Below are 23,119 nucleotides of genomic sequence, written 5' to 3' on the forward strand. Positions count from 1 at the left end.
TTTTGCCGTGTTGGGCTTTCGTTAGGGATTCTGTATTTATCTATTTTATGTTGTCATCCTTTAATTACTTTTCTTTCTGTTTCTTCGTAATTCGTTTAGCATAAATCTTCTTTTGCCTCCTCTTACTTTCTTGAAGACTTTTCCTGGAACATTTCAATATACCAATATATTCGCTTAATATCGGCATAATAATTCCAAAAAATAGATAAATACAGAATCCCTAAAGAAACAAAATTGAAAATGTTGCAGGCTCGGTTTGATTGAGCCTGTTTATGGACGGTACTGGAAAGTGCAAATTACCGTCCACGCCCCCTAGCACCGGCTTAAGCAGAATTCAACATTTAAACAGGAAATAGTAAAATTTTGAATTTAGAAACATCCGCAGATGTGTTCATACGGCGGTTATCATGGAACCTTCAATGTGACACTTCCGTGCCATTCCATGAAAAGCGGCGTATGGTCCCCAAGTAATAAAAAGCGTGTGCCCTAAACGAGAAAACAATGGGCGGAACTAAATAAAATGGAATTTTGAAAGGGGGTCAGAGGTTATGAAGCCTGCGTATCACAGATAAGACGTCAAAAGACTAATTTAAAAAGCAGGCAACATATCCTAAGGATGATTCAACATTATTCAAGTAGGAATATTGGAACCACCCAACTAGAAAATGCCGAAAAGTTGAAACTAAAAATACCCAGGGCCGGGAATCAAAACTGCGTCGTATCCTACAAAATGTAAACAAACGCCGCCATCTTGGAACGAAAAATGTATGTTTTTGTTTATAACTCTTTTTGTTGAAAATGACTGAAAACCAGATATATGTATTAACGCGCTACACTATTTTCCGCTTCGTTCGGTATATGTTGCTTGCACAACTATTTTGTAAAACAAAAGTTAGAGCGAACTTGCAACTCGAAGAGGCGCAGAATTTTTATGAAATTGTGTGGATACGACGCAGTTCATATTGCTTTATCTATCGTTTTTTCCTTCAAATAAAAAATATATTCGTTTTCAGAGTTCACCATAAACTTCAAAACATAATTTTGCATCATTTACTAAACTTTCACCAAAAAAGAGATGTTTATTTTCCAAGAAAAATAATGATTTTTACGAAATGATACGACGCAGTTGAAAAATAAAATATGATACGACGCAGTTGTATTTTCATTGCAGGCTGCATATTGGTTAAACTATTTAAATTATGTGCTAGGTATGCTAATAATGTCCAACAACATTTCTTGTTTACAACTTAAGTCAAAAGCAGATGTCACTCATTGGTTCCATAAAAATGGAAATGTAATACAATTCTATTAAGGCTGCATTTTTCGGTCGCATTTTAGTACCTATCATAAGCATCTACAAAATCCGAAAAGCTGTATCAAATGCAATATACATTGAAACACGTGATCGCACACCAATATGACAACGTGTTCCAGTGTTGCCTTAGCGTGCTTCTAAAATTGTTCCCATTAGTTTTTACTATTTTTGATACAAAATTCAATATTCCAGTGTAACCACTCCTGGACCCTGTATTAATCAGGAATGACCCTTTTTTTAAAGATAAAAGAGAAAGAATTACAAATTTTGAAGGTCTCTTGCTATCGGAAGAGAGCTATGCGCAAATTGCATGATGACCTTTGTTACTTGTAATTAGCAATAATTTCCGTTAATTCCGTTATTACTTATGTCTTTTACGTGCCGATTTTACTGTATTCATTTTCTTAATAATTGGTGAGAACAGATGAGCAACTGAACTTTAAATTTTTAAAATTATATTATAAATGGTTAAGCTACAATATATTTTTGCAAGTAGGTTATGCGTTCCGTTTAGTACTTTACCGCTGATTTTGTCGTATAGCCGATGAGGATAGGTCTACAGAATGTATTTTCTATATTTGCACTTAATTAAGTATCATATTCTTCTCCATTAAAAAACTTTAAATTTTCAAAATCGAGTTACATATGATACAACTACAAATTATTTTGTAAAGAAGGTGTCCGTTTTGCAAAGGTATTTTACGCTGTGCACCGATAAATTTGATACAGATATAGGCAGACATGATCTTTCAACAGTACTGAAGAAGTTTTCACAATATTGAACAGAAAATTTAGGTCAGATTATCGCATCGAATTTTCAACAGACTAGAGACATGGCATCTTAACATACCTTCATACTAAAGTGTGATTTTTATTTGATAATGAATTGCCTGAAAACTTAACAAAAGTTTTCAGAAAATGACTTCAAAGAGGATTACCCCCTGTTTACATTGAAAATTTCTCTGCTAGTCATACCGAGATAAGAAATTTAAAGATATACTATGCTCATCTTTGAGTAAAATATTTTAATCAAAGAAATCTGTTAAAAACTATGAAATCCTTACTGAATATGTCTAATTTTAATAATAAAACGAATTTACTATGCATTGGAAGTCGCGTTCCGTACTACAGGACAAGTAAAGTTGGTATTTCTTAAAAATACTGCCAGTTTTTTTAACGACACTATATATACATATTGTGACCACTTATAGCGTGTAAAGTTTTAAACATAAAATATCTACTTTGTGTGAAGTCAAAACATGTTTATTTTATATTTACAAAGAGACTGTGTAGCAATAACCTCAAATTTGAGCATAGTATATCTTTAAATGTTATTCTGTTTATAATTAACTCAAATATTGATAATCTTAAAACTCCACACCAGAAGTTAATAAAAACATCTGCTTATTTGTACAGCTGACGTTAACAAATTTTGTTGAAAAAAAAAACCCAAACCCCCCCCCCCCCAAAAAAAAACAACAAATCAGACTGGTGTGTCCTACCGAGGCCGAGCTGTTTATGTTTACTGAATGCAAATTACTTGAACTGAACTGCTATGAATTCGAAAACCACCAGGGACTTTTTATTCTTTCGTGTAAAAAAAACTATCAAGCTAGTTGCAAAATGTTAATGGTTCTCTGCCGGTACAACCTTTTGCCTGAAATTATGCACAAAGGCGCACCTGGCCTCGCCCCTAGTAAAGCTAATGTGTAGATTGAAAGTTGAAAACAAACCACAAAAAGCAGTCATTATCCAGAACATGCAGAACCACAGTTAACTCAGAGCGTAGCTAGCCAAATTTTAAAATGAATTCAAGTTAATAGATTTCTACTCTTTTTTTTTTTTCCGAAAAAAAAAATAGTGATAATATTGAACAGACTGGAAAACATAAGAAATTATTTCAGATATTATGATCAATTAGGTAACCTGTTCATGTTTAACTGAGAAGTAGCTTCCGCAATGTAAACTTTCAAATTAAATGTATTCTAAATAATCAAAAGCAACAGAACATTGACATACACCGCAAATGATCTTGGTTTTTTCTATCTATCGCAAATGATTATTCCATAAAATAGAAATCTATTGTCAAAATTATCCTTGTTGAAAATACTGCCAAAAATACAACTGCGTCGTATCATATTTTATTTCCAACTGCGTCGTATCATTTCGTAAAAATCATTATTTTCTTAGAAAATAAACATCTCTTTTTAATGAAATTTTAGTAAATGATGAAAAATTAAATTTCGAAGTGTATGGTGAACTCTGAAACAAATATATATTTGATTTGAAGGAAAAACGATAAATAAAGCAATATGAACTGCGTCGTATCCACACATTTTCATAAAAACTCTGCTCCGCTTCGAGTTGCAAGTTCGCTCTAACTTTTGTTTTACAAAATAGTTGTGCAAGCAACATATACCGAACGAAGCGAAAAATAGTGTAGCGTGTTAAAACATATATCTGGTTTTCAGTCATTTCCAACAAAAAAAGTTATGAACAAAAACATACGTTTTTCGTTCCAAGATGGCGGCGTTTGTTTACATTTTGTAGGATACGACGCAGTTTTGATTCCCAGCCCTGAATACCACAAGCACAACAATAATGTCGTGCTGAACGATCTTCAAGGATCGAAAATATAACATTATTGATTAAATGTACGGGGAGACTTTTTACAGCCGCCACACGGCACAAATAACACGGATGTGATCATAAAATAGATAAATACAGAATCCCTAAAGAAAGCCCAACACGGCAAAATTGAAAATGTTGCAGGCTCCAAGTTTCTTTCACTGTCAGAAAGATACGCAGTCAGATACTTAACAAACTATTGAACTATGAACCAACATCTGTGTACAATTTCGTAAAAAAATCCAGGTAAGTAGGAAGGTGGTAAGTATTGAATTTTGCTACACGAACAATAAGTAAAATTCCATTTCTGATATTACATGATTGATTGATGAATTATTATACCAGTTTGTCTGTAAAAAGAATGCACATATAAATACTTTATTAAATCCGGGCCTATCATAAGGAAATATATTTGAAAGACCCTGGCAAAATTAAACATATAATATTTTATACATAACGCAAAGAAAAATTATAAATTCTTTGCAAGATACGATTTAATAACTGTTTATGCCCCGAATGGAGGCATAATATAATCGCGCGTATGTCCGTCTGTCCCACTTCATTCGTGTCCGGACATTTGTCATATATTGAGGGATTTTGAAATAACTTAGCACAAATGTCTACCACATCAAGACGATGTGTCGCGTTAAAGAACCACGTCCCTACCGTAAAGGTCAAGGTCACACTATCATTTTGAAGTTTCACATTATCGCAATTAGAGTAAAAAGGTACACACAGGATTTGTACAGAATTAAAAAGTGCTTAAATTTCAGTCCCTTTCTTATAAAGTGCTTGAAAATGATAAAAAGTGCTTAAAAGTCCTTGAATTTGATAACTCTCTTTAAAAGTACTTAAATTCGCTACAAATTTGCTTGAAAATGATTGAATGACAGGCTAGTGTCAGTAACAATAAACAGTTTCCAAGAAAAAAAAAACCCAAAAAGAAACAAAAAAACAGATGTTGTTCAGTACCAAAATCAATGAATTTTGTAATATTTTCTCAATGTAACAGGCACATATTGCAGTTGATTTGAACTTCACTTCAATCCCTCTATAATGCCCATGTTGTGTGCCAAGGTCTCAACACAGCATTTAGATTACCGCATTAGCCCACTCACTGCAAATATGTTATAATCTTACCATTCAATGAATATTGACATTATTTTTGTAAAACAATTTAATAATGTAGATATATATCATATTGTCATGTATAGAATTTATATTTAAAAGAAACAGAAAACCTACGAAAGAAAAACATAAATCACAAATGGAAACAGTTAGCCATCACAATTGTAGTGAAAGCTTCCAGCATTAGTTGCGCCCGTAGTTAACCAAACACCATTTATCTCCTAGGCTTTATGATTGGTGATTAACTTAATTCAGCAATGTTTGAGATTTTTTTTGTAATAATATGATGCCCGACTGATTGACAGGTAAAACAACAAAAGAGTGGATTAACGATTACCTGTGCTCTTTTCACACTTTTTCTGCTATAAGCACAGGTATAAATCTACATGAAAAAAAATTAATCATCAAAAATACTATTCTGTTGTTTTTTGTTTGTTTTTTTTTTTTGGGGGGGGGGGGCATGATACGAGTTCGGGGTTTCAACTGGCCAGGGGGCCATAAAACAGGGTGGCAGCTAAGTTTGTATTTGTTGCAATCTTTGTTGTTATTCTGTAGAAACTGTTAAAGCTACAGTCTCACTTACATCCCGACAGAGCCCCGGTAGACGTCCGGGGTGATCCGGGAACGACCGGGAACAACCGGGGTACATCCGTAACTCTGCCGGCAACGTCCGGGATGATCCGGGAACATCCGGCATTCGACACCGGATGGAATAAAATATTTAATATCACCGGGGTGGTCCGGGATGATCCGGGAAGGTATAGCCTTGCCGGCTTCATCCTTAGCTCTGCCGGGAACGACCGTGGTTATACCGGGAAAGCACCGTAGCTCTGCCGGCAAAAACCGGGGATGATCCGGGGTATGATATAGCCGGTAGAGCTACGGTAGAGCCCCGGTATATGCCGGCAGAGCCCCGGTAACTACAGGCAGAGCCCCGGAGGATACAGGTAGAGCTACGGTTGATCCCGGTAGATCCCCGGCAAAGCCCGGATCATTTCAAAAGAATAACGACAATTGGCGATGATTGCACTTGTTTATATTAAAAGCCTTCCCATTTCCCTTCTATCCAGTATGGCATAAGGATTTTTCAGAAAATCATCATGAATTACTATTCTGGAACAATAGATATTATATAAATAAAAATTATGTATCAATGTTATCATTTTCGGGGCGTTTTCAATCCACCGGGGTTCTACCGGGGCCTCTGCCTGGATCGTCCTGAGCTCTGCCGGGACTCTGCCTGGATCGACCGGGGCTCTGCCTGGGTCAACCGGGGCTCTTCCGGCGTCATCCAGGAACGACCGGGGAAGCACCGGCATGAACCGTAGCTTCACCTGGGCTCTGCCTGGATGATCCGGAGCGCATCCTGGGTGGTTAGTAGGGAACTACCGTAGTGCTGCCGGGGTAAGTGTGTCCGCAACAATAATTTCATCCCGGATCATCCCGGTAACTTAGCTCTGGGCTCTGCCGGAAGTAAGTGAGACCGAGGCTTAAAGTGTACTGTAGCCAGAAAATGTGTTTTCAACAAAAAATGACTTACAAATTAATATTGGTTAAACATTGAGTAGGATATAGACGCAACAAATTGTGCTTGAAAAATGGAAAAACATGCTTAAAAAGTCCCTAAAAGGTCCTTGAATTTTGATACTGGATGTCTGTACGAACCCTGACACATATTCGTGTCCGTACTGTAACTTTGTCACGCGTCGAATGATTTTAAAATAACTAGGCATAAATGTCTATCACATCAAGACAATGTGTCGCGTCCAAGAAGTACTTCTCTACCTCAAAGGTCACACTATCATTTTGAAGTTTCACATTATCACAATTAGAATTAATACGTACACATTGTCCGGGTTGTTACTTTGTCACGCATGAAAGGATTTTAAAATAACTTGACATAAATGTCTACAACATCAAGACGATGTGTCGAGTCCATTAATTACGTCCCTAACTCAAAGGTCAAGGTCACACTACTATTTTGAAGTTCATTTTATCACAATTAGAGTTTATAGGTACACAAATTCGTCTCTGTGAAGCATCGAAGGATTTTAAAATAACTAGGCATGAATGTCTACCACATCATGACGACATGTCGCGACAAAGACACATGTCCCTACCTTTAAGGTCAAGGTCACACTTATAGTTTGAATGTACTCAATCTGTCGAGAACAGTTCATATCCGGACTGTTACTTTGACATGCATGGAATGATTTTAAAATAACTTGGCACAAATTTCTAACACATCAAGACAATATGTCGCGGCTAAGACTCATATCCGTGTGTCCCCACTTACACAACAATCATGTCCAGACTTTAACTTTGTCATCCATTGAGGGATTTTGAAATAATTTGGCACAAATGTCTATCTCATAACACAATCTTGTTGCGTCCTTCTTCAAAGGTTAAGGTCACACTCATATTTTGAATGTTCATGCTATCAATATTAGAGATTACAGGTACAATAATACAAAGAACAATATTCAGCAATTAGTTACTTTCATTATCTTTTCTTTTCATAATACCTGCATGCTTAAGAAACCTTTTCGGAGGCATTCGTCACTTGGGTGACAGCTCTTGTTTTCTCTGTAAAATCAATTTCTATTTTGTCATTAAACAATCAATAAATTTTAAAAAGGATTATGAAACTCAAATTCATAAACGATTTCATTTTAAAGCAAAAACTGATGAGAAAATATTAATAGTTCTTTGATCTATTTAAAAGAATATTGTCTTATAACTTACTTTTGAACGGTGATGTACTATGCTAGATCGCAATCGGTAGGTAACCTAAGCACGTGACTCGGCCATGACATCTTTATGATATAATAGAAAAAAAGGAATCAAAACGACAAAATTGAAAATGTTATCGGCTCGGGTTCATGGACGGTACTGGACAATGGAAGTGATCGTCCAAGTACCATAGCACAGGTTTAAGCAGAATTCAACATTTAAGCACAACAATGGTGAACATCCACGAATGTGTTCATACAGCTGTTTTCGTGAAAAAATAAGTTAGACCCTGATTTGGCATGAATGTCGATCCATTTGTATTCAATAAACTTGAAAATATATCAATTACAATGCATACTTTTAACTGTTTAAGTATTTCGTCACCACCTTTTACACGTCCCTCTGCCACAACCCGGAATTTCTTTTGGTTAGTACATGGCGGGCGGGATTAAGATTTGACATAGAAGCATGAATTAGTCCTTGATCTATCATATAAAAAGGTTTACCAGTAATAACCCACATGATATACACGTTTTCACATTAATACTCTCAGTTCTTCCAGCTCGAAATTATTAATGTGAATTGTTCATAAACAATTTCCGGATAAATAGTATTTAAACATATATTTAAGTACAACAGTGTATTGAATATTTGCCTACAAGTATAGTTCTATTGCACAGAAATGTCAGAAAAAAGTGCGCTTTCTTTCTTCATTTTTTCGTACGAATTTTGGCGGTATTAGTTGACTTTTGTCAGTGGCATGCAGGTCAAATCGAATGATGCCCGTGACTTTGAACGCTTCTCGAACAGATGAGGGTATCGTTTAGTCCAGCGCATGACTTAGAACAACTGGCAAATTTTCCTTTGTTTTTTGTCAGGTCTGTGTTCCTCAGATGTTTGTCTTTGTTGTTTCATAATGTTTTGGTGACACTTTTGCTTGTGTCCCTTGTTGTTTTCTCGTCTACGGTAAGTATCTTCCCCTTTACCCCTAGTTTTTATTTCTTTGATTAACACCCCCCCCCCCCCTCTTCCCCGGCCTCCTGTCCTCTTCCCATGTGCCCTTTGTGGGCCTATTATTCAATCATTTATTTGTTTTCTTTGAATTCCTTATCAGTTACAAATTATTTATCTTTTAGTGATCAGATAGAGATGTGCCGAAATGATATGAATCTGGAACACCTTCAGTTAAATTGCGATGTGGATAGGATATAACCCGTACGTCACATAAGATGGTAAGTATAAATATATATTTACTTTATTAATTATCATACACAGTGTGTAATCGTTTCTGGCTGATTTGTAATATTTTCCTGTTCCTGAACTGATTTGGATTTGTGGCACCGATTGATCAAGATAAAATGGATTTTTAGCTTCACAAAGTAAGAAAATATAAGAAATATACATGTGTTAGTCTTTTAATATTTTGCTTGCACGGAACAATACAATATTTAAGGAATTCATATACAACTTTATCAGGTTTGTTAACGGTCTTTTATAAGTTGGAATCGAAAAACATATTCACATATCAGTGACGTAGAAGCGTCATATTGTCAAATACCTGTAACTTCTTATTTTTTGGATCATTTATGACGAGAATAGATTCAAGGAGGTTATACAATCCTCCATATTGATGTAGTGTTTTGACAGGACATACATGATCTTGAGTTCTTTCTGAAAGCATAGTATGCCGCTTCAAGAGTGCCCCGAATCATTTATCTGTTGGCCCATGCACAGCATTGGCTGCTTTCCGTCCTAAAAATACAATTCAGTGCTGATTTTTTCATCATGTTATATAATCCTACAACATACTTGAATTTGAAATGGAAATGTTGATTTTCCTTATTACTAACTTTTTCATGATTGGAATCTTAATACACGTATGATGTAACTTATTAATATCGGGTTTCTAATTTACTTTCTGTTAACGTATTCCTGGGACATAGCATCGAATCATTCATTATCTTAGTCATAGGAAACCCCTGATGAAACATATATTGGATAAATGCCATCAATGCTTGTTCTACGTCAGTGGTTAGAAAGCGTGGCATTGATTTTCATGTTAATATTGCCTGTTGGTTTTCTTTCAATCTATCATGCAATGTGCTTTTCACTCCAAATTCCCTTCTTTCGTTTGTTTCTCAGCCGAAATAAACTTCTGCAGGCTGTCGAATGCATATTTTGAACTGTGATTAATGAAATGAAAGATCACGGTTAGTCGGCATTAAGATATTTATAATAAATCAGTAATATAACAAACATTATAAACTAGTCACACATAAAATTACTTTGTGATCAATATTTTTCTTATTACACAAACACAACAACAAAAAAAAAACGATTTCTTACAAGTGTTTCTATTTTTAGAGAAAAGCAACTGTTCTATTAAACATTAGGAAGAAAAAATTGAATAACCTCCCTTTGATTGGTATGTCTTTGCGCGTATCATAATATGGTACTTAAAATGTATGTTTTTTCTGAGTAAGTTTTATAGCTTATGTTTGTTTTTTTTTTGGAAAAGTTCGTCTGCTTCTTATGTTTTTATTTTTCACGATTTTAAATTGTCCAGGCCTCAGTAAAATATTTTCACATGCGCATTGTGTTATATTTGACTTTCCCTGCGAACAGGCACGCAGTGAGCAAGCAGACACATATAAATATTTCAATTCCATTAATTAAATTTCCATATTCAATTTGTTGAAATTGTTGAATTTAGTTTATCAAGCGTGTTTGTGCCTTACCGACAAATGATCAAATATTGAAAATGAAACGTTAACGCGGTTGTCCGGATTTGTAAGTCGCCAACTAGTAGTGTACCTGGTCACTATCAAATTTGTAATTTTGGGTCAATAATCCTGTAAGCTTTTTTGTTTTACTATTTCTCTGATTGACTAAGAATATTTTCTCTTTTTAACTTGAAATATATGTTGACTTACAAGGACGGGTTAGTCTGATAAGCATGTTATCCCCCCCCCCTTTTCAATGTTGCTTTTTTAATATCCAGCACTGAGACTTGTGAAGCGCGCTGTCCGCGGACAGGTCTTATTATCCCCGCCGAAAGACGGCGGGGGATATAGAAATGGTCTTCGTTCGTCCTTCCGTCCGACATTTTTGTCCAGAGCATATCTCAAAAGGTATTTGAAGTATCAACTTGAAACATTATAGGTGGATAGATCTCATTAAGGAAAAGTGCAGTGCACAAGAATGATAACTCTACCTTGCATATTTTTTTGAGTTATTGCCCTTTGTTATTTTTCAAAATTAATTTTTGTCCAGTGCATAACTCAAAAAGCCTTTGAGATATCAACATGAAACTTCACAGATGGATAGATCTCACTCAGGAGATTTGCACTGTTTAAGAATGATTTTCACCTGAATGGAGCATGACTCAAAAGTGTTTGAGATGTCAACATTATACGTCATAGGTGGATAGATCTTATTGAGGAGGAATGCTGTGCGCAAGAATGATAACTCTTCCTTATATAATTTTTGAGTTATTGCCCTTTGTTATTTTTCATGCTATTTTGTCTGGAGCTTATCTCAAAAAATAGTTGAGGTATCAACTTGAAACTTCATAGGTGGGTAGATCTAATTCAGGAGGAGTGCAGTGCACAAGAATGATAACTCAATTCTGCATAATGTTTGAGTAATTGCCTTCTGTTATTTTTCAAAATTAATTTTTGTCCAGAGCATAACTCAAAAACCCTTTGAGATATCAACATGGAACTTCATAAGTGGATAGATCTTACTCAGGAAGTGTGCACTGTTTAAGAATGATTACTCTTCCTTTCATAATTTTTTAGTTATTGCCCTTTGTTATTTTTCATACTTATTTTTTCACCTGAGTGGAGCATAACTCAAAAAGCCTTTGAGATGTCAACATGAAACTTCATAGGTGTATTTATCTGATTGAGGAGGAATGCTGAGCGCAAGAATGATAGCTCTACCCTTTATAATTTTTTAGTTATTGCCCTTTGTTATTTTTCATACTTTTTGTCTGGAGCTTGTCTTAAAAATTGTAAGAGGTATCATATTGGAACTTCATAGGTGGATAGATTACATTGTGGAGGAGTGCAGCACACAACAATGATAACTTACCCTGCATTATTTTTCAGTAATTGCCCTTTCTTATTTTCAGCCATCAGTATTCACATAGGTTTCAAATCTGTAATGGTTTCCATAACCATAAGACCACTTTAAATTGAATAATTCTGCTTTACTTCATATACATTATTCCAATGAGCAAACACATTCGGCGGGTAACATGGCTCTTGTTTTACATTGACTACTGTGTTATATGAAACAACTATTTTGAATAAATTATGTTATTGGCATCTATTCATATCACTTTTTTGATTCGGTATGTTTGCTGCAATGTTATTGGTGGGTCATAATTCATTTTTATACAGAAACTAACTTAATGGTTTATAAAGAAACTAACTTAATAGAATTATCTTCCTAATTCTTACAAACATGTACGCTTTTATTGTAATGCTTGTATAGTGTAAAATGGGAAGGGCACTTCACTAAGTAAGGCTTCATTATTCTACGTATTTGTAACAACAAATTTTATTAAATATTACGAGAATAAGGAAGGACAAAAGCTGTAAAAATTATTTAATCATTTCTTTTTTAAATGAAGAGTTTAAGGCATAAACGACATCTTACACAAGTGATTCAAAATTGTTTATTCGAAACGGCGTAGTGTAGAGGTGAATTTATGAATGACCTCTGTCTTTTTGCTGGCCTGCATGCCTATCTGCCTACCCGCCTGTCTATTTGTCTGTCAGTTACATTTTCGAGTCTGTTCTGTAGCATTTTGTCATTACACTGATGTAACAATATGCGGAGCATAACAATCGGGTCATTTGTTAGTAAAATATATTAACAGTTAACATGATGTGTCTGCTCTAAATCTTTAAATACTGAAAGTTGTTTATGAATGACTTAGCACAAATCACCTACCGCATAGCACAATGTGCGGAATACAGCATCTTAGTCGCTACCCGCGAGTTCAATGTCACACTGAAAAGTCAAATTTTTTAAAGCCACAATTAAATTCTGTTTCAAAAGTTACTGATTTTTGGGAGAACAAATAAAACCTAAGGCACAAGCAAATGAACACTATTTGGTCGTTAAATGCGTTACAATGCAAGATCAATTTAAAATGCTAGAGATGTACATTTAATATAAGATTATTTAGAAATAAGAAATCATATCATCACCACCATGAACGATATGCTGGTCGCAACATGAAAAATGTTTTCCCCAAGGGTCAGTTGTTCTAATCAATAACATTTGTCTCTTATTCTTGAGAAACTATTTATATCACGTGTGTTTATTTTATGTCCTTAAATATAAAGCATTCATAAATTTGATGTAAAATGTAGAATATATATTCTGCTCTATTTTAAAGTTTGATTTATATGATAAACTTATTGCTTCGTTAACTAAAATGAAATATTGTTCTATGCATTTGCCCGACCTAAAACGTGTAAAATAGTACCATCCTAAATTAGTAAATTACTGCTTTTACCTTATGAGATATATATTCTCGGTTAACTTTCCATTACATAAATTACGAATACGTCAAGCATTCCAATTGGAATCAAAAGAAACTACAGTAATTATGTCCTTTAAGAAATACATTATGGATTCTCTCGTCGTTTATTTATCAAAGGTGACAGAAACCGCAATTGCAATATGTTCATTTGCTAATGTGCTAAATGTGTAGCCTGTATCATGTATCATTTCATTAAAAGCCTAAATACACGTCATTATGATAAGTTATAGGTAAAACAATCTTTATGGTCCTAATTTTGCATTCATATCTTCAAAGTTATTTGACATAAATTTACATAAATATTGCATATTTTATTTATTTGACACGTTCTTTGTGCTTAAATAAAAATGAAATATATGTAAAGTTATTTATATGACGGAAATTATTTGTGATTTATATCCACAGAGTGTAAATCGTGAAAGTTTTTTACACAGGGAAAATTGTAAAACTAGCTCACAAGTTGAACTAGTAAAATAGATAAAATAAAAATAATTAAAAGAGTAAGATTTACAGACAGCAAAGAAGACAACAAATAGCAAACAACATTTACCTTTAGGCTTATGCTAGGTAATAGTATAACTATGAAAAAAATATCAAACTTATGTGGAAATCAGAGAGAGAGTCAACATACTCAATATGATGTAGGAGACTCGGTTTGATTGGTTCCTTTAATGGATCGTAGTAGTAAATGCATATACGCTATTGTCTACGTTACTTTCTAAGTAAGATTAAAAAGAAGCGTGAACAGGACGACTCTTTTCAGTCGAAACTGTAATGAATTTAATATTTGATAATGCAATTGTTTATTTGTAAAACATGTTATAATAAGTCACATTAAATAGAGATTCTATGTTGAATAGTTATAAATGGTATATTTTTATATTACGAATTAGATCACATTACATTACTGAAATTATACAGAAGTCTTATCCGATCAAAATTAGATTATGGTTCTGTAGTATATGGGTTTGCAAGAAAATCGTATCTTCAAATGCTAGACACCATACATCACCAGGGTTTAAGTTAAGCTTTAGGTGCTTTTCGCACCTCTCCTGTAGCAAGTCTATATGCGGAAGCTGGGGAACCATCGCTTCATCTTCGTAAAAATAGCTATCACTTCAATATGCAACTAGAATTTCATCTAATAGCAAAAACCCAGCTAAAATATTATTTTCAAACCAAGTTATACTAAAAAAATTGTTAACAAACCAAACTTAAACCATTAGGCTTTCGTTTAAAAGATGATTTAGATAAACTTAAAATTAATCCAGACAGTATCCTTCAAAATGACGATGAGGATGTTCCACTTTGGATTTATAATTCCCCGAAAATAAATATTAACCTTTCAAATATTAAAAAGTCATCAAATTCACCTGAACATTTCAAAGAGAAGTTTCTAGCAATTAAGGAAGAACATGAAGATTTTATACATATTTATACGGACGGTTCAAAAGAAGGTTGCAAAGTAGATGCGGCTGTGTTTGGAAATAATTTTACATCTAGTATTAGGTTACCAGATAATGCATCAATTATTACTGCTGAAGCAAAAGCTATAGATTTAGCATTGTCATACACAGTACAGCATACCCATGATAAATTTGTGATATTTTCTGACTCGCTTTCTGTTTTAATATCCATTAAAAATATAAAAAAATCTGACAATATCATGATAAGGAAACTTCTTTTACGATTTCATGATATTATACTTAAAACAAAATCTGTTAAATTATATTGGATTCCAAGTCATGTAGGTATATGGGGAAATGAAAAAGTAGATGCTTTAGTTAAACATTCATTAAACTTTCAAAAAAACTGACTTATTGTTACGTGCTTGTGATTTTAGACCGGCTATAAATAAACTCGTATCATCTGAATGGAAAGCAAATTGGGACAACGCCGTTTTTAATAAACTTCACGATATAAACCCATCTCTTGATGTGTCACCATCTCTATCTCTGCCAAACATTACTGATTAAACAGTTCTTCTTCGATGCTGAATTGGGTACGCTTAAATTACCCACTCTTATCTCCTCACGAATGACAAAGCCCCTTTCTGTGTAGCTTGTAATGAAAATGTTACTGTCGAGCATTTTCTTCTGGAATGTCATGATTTTTCACAGGCTCGTAAAAGATTTTATTTTGTTAATTCACTGAAAGAACTCTTTAATACAATTCCATCAAAAAACATCATTGATTATTTGAAAGAGGTAAACTTGTATTCAAGGCTCATTTTTATTGTCATTTACAAAGTTTTACATAACATTTTAAGCCTATTATGGCATTCGGCACGATATGGCCAGTTATGTGTTGACGTGTCGTAAAAATCCAACAAACAAATAAACATGCAGATGTGCTGAAATACTGTATGCATAATTTGATCAATTTCTCCTCTCTTTTAAAACAAACCTCTCCCTCCCTCCTATTAAAAGTGGTATGATGGATAAACTTTCATATTCGCTAATAAGTGCATATTACATTGTCTGACCCGGTTTTGATTCGAATCTTCTGATAAGCACGGCTTTATACAATGTACAATATCTACTGTTTATTCAGATATGTCAGACGAAATGTTTGCATTGCATGGATTTTTTTATTTTGAGGTATGTTAAAACACGTAACAATTTTCTGATTTTAATTGTGTAATTGAATAATTTGATTACTGATAAACTAGATACAAATATCATGATATAGTAATTATATATAACTAACATGTATATGATACGTACAATACAGTAAACACATGTTTCAGTATAAACAATAAAACATAGCTTTTAGGCTAATAGGAACTCGTCAAAATATCGATTCATTTGTGTTGCCTCAGATTCCATAGAAACTACTTTATTTTGTAAATTCTGTGCGCTTGAACAATTTTCAAGTTGATTGCCTTTGCTAACGGTTGATGCTACCGATGTCGTTCCATCATAATGTATATTCACCATGTTATTTGATGGTGTATATGCGCTAGAATTCATCAAAGACTTTAGCATCTGAAACGTGATACTTGCTGAATCAAACTTGAAGCTCTTTTAAGTGAAATACTTGAATGATTCAAAATTAACCATGTTTCAATTTAAAAAGACACTTTAAAGAGAATGTTTGTACTTTTGTAATAAAACAGTATGAAGAAGGCAAGTACATTTAAATAATAAACGTAAGTCACACGTAGAATACACTTTCCTATTATTGTTATGTTTAATCCTATACTTTACCTGAACTTGCGACGCCAACACTTTATTCTCTTCACGTACTTTCACAACAGCCTCTTCGACTTTCCTTATCCTGTCATAATCCTCTTTCATACGTGAAATACAGTCAATTGCTTTCTTTAAGACATCACTCTTTTGACATTTTGTACTGAAATTTATCCCTTAAAATATACAATTTCGTAATGCAGATCTATTTTCTACCTCAGTGAGACAATGAAGATATAATCGTACAAATAAACTTGCATTCTTTTAATTCTGTGTAATACTTTTCTCAATATGAGCATTTAAATCAAGGTATTTATTGAAACCAAACTGTCGAACCATCTTTAAGGCATTCACTTCAAGTAATGTTGCCTGTAAAGATGTGCACTTGTGCCAGCAGATATATAATTATTTGGCGGCAATATCTATTCAGAAAATGAAAGTAAAATGTATATTTATGCTATCATAAGATGAGACCAAATCTAGTATGGATTTAAATCATAAATACCTTCCTGGAAATAGTAGCCCCTGTAGTTTAACCATCCTTTCATTAATAAGGCCTCGTCTTCGTCTTTCAACTGTAAACAGTTTCATTTAATATCATAGAGGATATTTAATAAGAAAATGTAATTCATTGAAATTGATTTTATAGCATCCTTTATTTTAAAAGACTCCGACTTGAAATGTCATTATAACGTTGCGTTTTTGTGGAAGACAATTCCTTTACATTTTTTCCCAATTACAAATGGTTGTTGGTTTCATTATTTTTATTTTAATAGGCCGAGTGATTAAAGTTGTTAGCCTCTCAAAGCGGGTTAATATGGTTTACATCTTTTATTATACACAATATGACTTTAAGGGTAGTTGTGACTTAAAACCAACACTTTTCAGATTTCGTTTGGGTGTTTGAATGAACAATACTTAAGATATCTAGCACATCTTCAATCAGTAATAGAAGCTAACATCATACCATTACAATGAGCTATTTGCTTGTGCATTTTGCCATTCAACACTGTCTTTTTTGTTCTTTTACAATACAAGGCCCCGTTGCCTAAAGTTTGCATCCTTCCTGAAGATACTTCGTTGGTGTTCTCTTCAAATGATATCTCCTGTATAAAACAAGCATTTATTGAAAGGAATATAAGAGCAAACCTTATTGTATTACGTAACATCATCTATCATTCAAATATACAGCCAGCTTCCACATTACTCACCGTTCCTCTTAATGTCACACAGAAATACAAAGTTAAGCATAATAACTACACAGCAATTGAAAGTGAGTTCATATAAAGTAGTAAGTGGACATCTTTATGAAGTATAAATATGGATTCATATTCTAACACTCCTCGTGATTTTGTCACAATAGACAAAGAAGGAAAGAAACGGTGTTAAACTGCGAATAAACACTGGTTAGGGACTACTTGTATATGCGGCTGTTATGTTTTCTCTCTCGATTATATAGTTTACAAAGTCTTTTAAAGCAACAATTATAAAAAAAAAAACATTTTTATCTATATTTTCAGTTCTTATAATATTGTCTTATCATGTAATACCGAAATAATATCTCATATACTCTAATGCCACAAATTCGATCCATATCAGCTAATAGATATTTTGAAAAAAATGGCGGTAATCCGTAAGCAACGTAATGACGTCATCCTAAGTATACAACTCATTCATAAACGCTGACGTAATTTCAAACATAAATAAATCATAAATTAAACGCAATAAAATCCATTATAAAACGTTTTTATTGTTGAAAACTTGATAAAAAAACTTTCTTATTATTTCTTTCGTTAATAATTTCTATATCGTAGCAACAGTAGGGTGCGAACAGCGTTACATACGAAAATCGGCACCGGAAGTTATTTCCGCTTGAAATAATAACATTTGTAATCTTCCTTATTTTTGGCGCCCGCGCCGAAGCGCTACGCCCCTTATGGAATGAAATCAGATTTTGTAAAAGGGCAATTGCAACTTCTCGGGCGTTTTCGTCTGTCATAATAGCCGATCATTCCGATTGGTATGAGGAAAAATGAATGTCGCGATATGTTTAATGAATAGCGAACTGGAGAATTTCCCAAAGCAAACATATTTGTGAAATATGACATTATCTTATCCGTCAATTAATCGCCCTCTTCGGGTTTTTGATTTATCATGTGGGTTATTGTGTATGTTACTGCTGTACCTATAAATAGAATGATGACCTTAAAATTGTGAAAGTCCGAAAATCTATTTATAGAAGTAGTTCTAGTTTATCGAAATGGTCATTCCTGTTGCGCTATGACTGGAGAATTTTGCAGAAACATATTCAAACAATTAATTGCACTCTTAATAAATCTATAGTAAGAAAATAAGTCGGCCTTTGTACGAATTGTTGTATCATAGAAATTGTCTTTTCCGTATGTATCTCCGGTTTTCTATTTTACGGCCCTGATTGCACCGTGAATATTTAAATAGACCAAGTTCATAACTTTAAATGTCGCTTTTATTTTGGTTAACAGGTCTAGCAGTAGTAAACTATAAAACCTTTTCGCTGTTCAAGTCTCTTTAGGTAACTGTGAAGGGTAGTATTAGTGGAATATTCATTTGCCGAATATTGTCATTTTAACAACAGAAACTTTCGTCTGCAATTTAACATGAGTTGTTATGGGTTTGCTGATAGGAATGTAAACACTCGGGTGATTCAGACGAGGGTTTTGAAGTATTTCATAAAATAGTAGATTGACCTTCCAATAAATCAATTAACAGACTTTGTTCATTTTGACTACTTTTTTTATGTTCCAAAGAAAATACCCCATGAACTTGAAATTCTAACAAAATAACCAATATTAATGACAATATCCAAAAATACCCTCTTTATAATATAAATAAACTTATACTATATAGGAGGGTATATTTTGGATATTATAGACCTGTATATTTTTTATATTTTCGTTAATATTGATAGAATTTCAAGTTCCTGTGGAAAATACATTCAATATTCTAATCACTAGCATGTCTACCAAAGTTCATGATGAACAATGTCTTTTGTCTGCCCATTCATAAACGATATACAATTCTGGTAAAAACCAGTTAACCATTGAAAAGTCTGGTCATAAGATATCTACTAGTTCATTTTCACTTGCTGCATTTCTTGCTTGGACGCCCTTTGATGCTTTGCATCAATGATTTTCTTGTATCTTGTTAAAATCGGAATAATATCGGTCTGAGCGGTGTTTATCTGCAATTTAACACCGGTTTTGTCGTTTTGATGCGAAGAAATTAACCACTCAGACCTACGAAATAGCCGATAAACACCACTTAGACCGATATCATTTCTTAATTGAATTACTTCAGGCGCTCACTAAAGCACTTGAGCAGTGAATGAATCTTCCTCATATATTAGCATGATAGCAGAGATTAATTTAGCTTATTTTATTACCTTTGATTTTGACATTTTCAGTTAATACGAATTTAACAAAACAAGTAATGCATTTAAAATGAAGGTTCATATTATATCAAGAAGATTTAAAGTGACATTAAGGTATGTTCATCCTAATGCATTACTGCATTACCTCCGCTTTGAAGAGTATTCAAATAGGCTAGAACTACTGTTAACTACATTGAAACTGAGGACCGTAGGTTCAAACCCCAGAAGGGACAACTCTTTTTTCCTTTAAACATTATTTATATATATCCCATGTCCCTTTTGGGAAGAAAAGAGTGTTTCATTTTGATTATTTAATTCATATAAGTATTTTTGGGCTACATTATGCTATATCTAGTAATAAATATGGTACCTTATATTTTCAAAGTGTAATAGAATCAAAACTAGACGGTAAAAGTATTTCATATTTTACAAGATCAACCAATATACTTCTTTAAACATGTATGGAAACTTTGAAAACAGGCACTCACTTGGGTAAATTTTAAAAATTATTTTAATTAGGCTCCCTAAGTAGCAAAATCGTCAAACACGTGTTAAAAATGGGTGGGGTATGGTAACATTTTAATACATATATCATACATTTTGAGTCGAAACCATTTTTTTACTTATGTTGATTTTTAACTGAATGGTACTATATGTTTCTTAACAAAAATTAATGGGAAAATATTTTTCATTAGAATTTTATTGCAGATTATTTAACGGTTCCTCATTTCTAAAAAAGGGTTCTAATAACATCCGAGCTTCAGTTCAGAAAAGTGGCCATAACTTGATTTCCGTACTGTAAAACTCGTTTTAATTTTGCATACAGGTGTAATTTAAGGTATATATCTTACCTATGATGTCAATCTTTCAGTAGCTAGTCAAAAAAATGATGTGCTTAAATAAAAATGTAATAATACATTGCAAAGTAAAATACTGATTATTTTGGACTCGGGTCCAGATAGCGCCTTGTTTATCAAGTGTGACAGCTATGTACTCGTCCAAAAGAATTCTACAATGTAAAATAAGATCTTAATATTTGACATACCTGTGCACATTTTGCGTTGTCAGCTGTTGATAATCTTGGGAAATTTAGTAATGAGTTGTTGTATATTTCTGAAGAACAAAATTCCTTTCGTATGATTTACATTCGTGTTCCAATCATACAAACACTTGTCCCCGGCCGATTTCACAGAATCACAATCTTTATTGCCTGCATTGCACACAAGGGCACCTGAGGTCTTCCTCCACCAGTAAAGCTGGAACGTCGCGATATGACCTATACTGTGTCGATGTGACGTAAAACCCAAAACAAAACAAAAAAAAAAAAAAACATCTTCTGTATACGCTAGACAAAAATCAAAGTTTTATTCAAAATAAGTATTATTCCTAAAACTTGAATATTCTCTTTTGGAATTAACAGTCACGTTGATTCAAAGCAATGTTACAAATAGTTAACATAAATGAATAATGTATGCGTCGGTATGTTTACTACCAGACAGATTATCATGTTACAACGCTTATCAGGAAATTTAATACTGATGATAAACAATCATGCACAAACTTAATTATAGCGGTTCAAATGTAGCGCTTTAAATTATTTAAAAAATCGTGTTTTCATTTTACAATTAGCTAAAATAATAATAATTGCGGTTAAGAGTGAATAAGTGAATATTATGCAAGACAAGAGTTTGTTGCAAGTTTTGAGGTTGCAATAGAGTATGGCAAGATATGATGCAGAAAAGAAATTTAAGGATAACATTTTATTTTTATAATTACAAGTCGAAATTTAGAGGAATTGATATATATGACCATAAGTGTTAGCTAAAGTCGGATATATTTTTTTCGGCCCTTTTTTGAGCAGTGCACATCTGTGATGTAACACCATTAATTTTCAGGAATATTACGCTTGCGCTTAATTTCGCTTGTTTTAAGATAATCAACTCTCACTTATTGAACTTGAAAAAAATTATAGCAAAGTAAAACTGAAGTAAACAGGAAGAACAACCAGGTGAAGCAATAAATGATATTAAAAAGTTTCAGAGAGAAAAAACATAACGATAAGGGGACTTTCCAGGAATACAGCATTAAAATGTTCACTCACATGTAGGATACCCACAAGGGCACCATACAAACACTTGCCAGCAGATAAAAAGATAAAGTGGCAATCAAAGTATTCTAGTTGTCATTAAACCGTTGCTTATTTAGCTAAAACGGGGATTGGGACATCCTGGTGAAACCTCTTGACTCTTAATGATAGTTTTTTCGGCATATTGAAATTATATAAAAAATTGTTTGGCTTGTAAAGCTTTAGTGGCATGTTTTGCTCTTATTTGTGTGATACTAGTAGTATTTTGAAAATAATATCAATTAAACTTAAAAAAATGAAAAATAAGCAACAAGAACACCGAGTCACATGGAGAAGATCTAGAAATAAGCTGAATAGAATCCCTATGAACTTTATAAACGTCACGACAAATTCGCATTCTGAAGATTTCTTCATTGCTAGTTTCTATCCAGTTCCGTAGATCCCACTTTTTTACTTCAAAAGTCCTGAATGTCATGACTACTAGTCCTACACTTTTGATGAACTGATAATCCGTCTCATTATTAAAACATTGTTCAATTTGTGGAGTTATCTGGGTTAGCAAATGAAATATGTAAATGAAACACATCATAATTCAGCATGTTCCAAATCCATAATTCAAGAACGGCCCATCAATTTTAGTTGTCAACATCACAATGCTTATGGATTCCTGACGAAAAAAACTTTATTACGTCAACAACAATTTACGAAATATATGACGTAACAAAAATGCCTCGCGCTTTTTATGGATGATTCCAGTTGCGGCATTGACAGAGGGCGGTTAGGCATATGTAACCTCAAACAGATAATTTTAAGCGTTGAGATAAATTTGTCTTGATGGCATTTAAAATAATTTTTGTATACCCAGATTTTGCAACTTAACTGTAAAAATTACACCTTCAATTCATATATTAATAATATAAAACTTTTGATAACATTTAAGAATAATTTTAAACACACTTGACGACATGAATCTAGAACAGTACAATACTTCTTCCATTAATTACATATAACATTCGTTTTGATTTTATGTTTTTAAACTATTCTATATATTTCTCAGAAATAATTTCCC

The 23,119-nt window shown here is 33.3% G+C and overlaps 1 protein-coding gene and 1 long non-coding RNA gene across 2 annotated transcripts in view; one reads left to right on the forward strand and one right to left on the reverse strand.

Moving 5' to 3' along the window:
* LOC132729099 (uncharacterized) overlaps positions 1-23,119 on the forward strand; it is a 290,758-nt gene that overhangs the window by 153,896 nt on the left and 113,743 nt on the right. The window lies entirely within an intron of this gene.
* Positions 65-21,135, reverse strand: LOC132729100 (uncharacterized). Its single transcript, XM_060714841.1, has 5 exons — positions 21,010-21,135; positions 17,523-17,661; positions 17,061-17,130; positions 16,536-16,718; positions 65-143 (listed from the first exon to the last, which is right to left on the reverse strand). Exons 2-5 carry the CDS (start codon positions 17,614-17,616, stop codon positions 65-67), a joined length of 426 nt encoding a protein of 141 aa, XP_060570824.1. The 5' UTR covers positions 17,617-17,661; positions 21,010-21,135.

The sequence above is a fragment of the Ruditapes philippinarum genome, unplaced genomic scaffold (assembly GCF_026571515.1).
Source record: "Ruditapes philippinarum isolate M1 unplaced genomic scaffold, ASM2657151v2 ctg658_1_1_1_1, whole genome shotgun sequence".
Classification (NCBI taxonomy): Eukaryota; Metazoa; Mollusca; class Bivalvia; order Venerida; family Veneridae; genus Ruditapes; species Ruditapes philippinarum.

Coding starts and splice junctions, on each gene's coding strand:
- LOC132729100 (XM_060714841.1), bottom strand. CDS start 17,616: ATGCAAACTTTAGGCAACGGGGCCTTGTATTGTAAAAGAACAAAAAAG. Junction 17,131..17,522: donor GCAAATAGCTCATTGTAATG/GTATGATGTTAG, acceptor AACTGTTTACAG/TTGAAAGACGAAGACGAGGC. Junction 16,719..17,060: donor GGGCTACTATTTCCAGGAAG/GTATTTATGATT, acceptor GATAAATTTCAG/TACAAAATGTCAAAAGAGTG.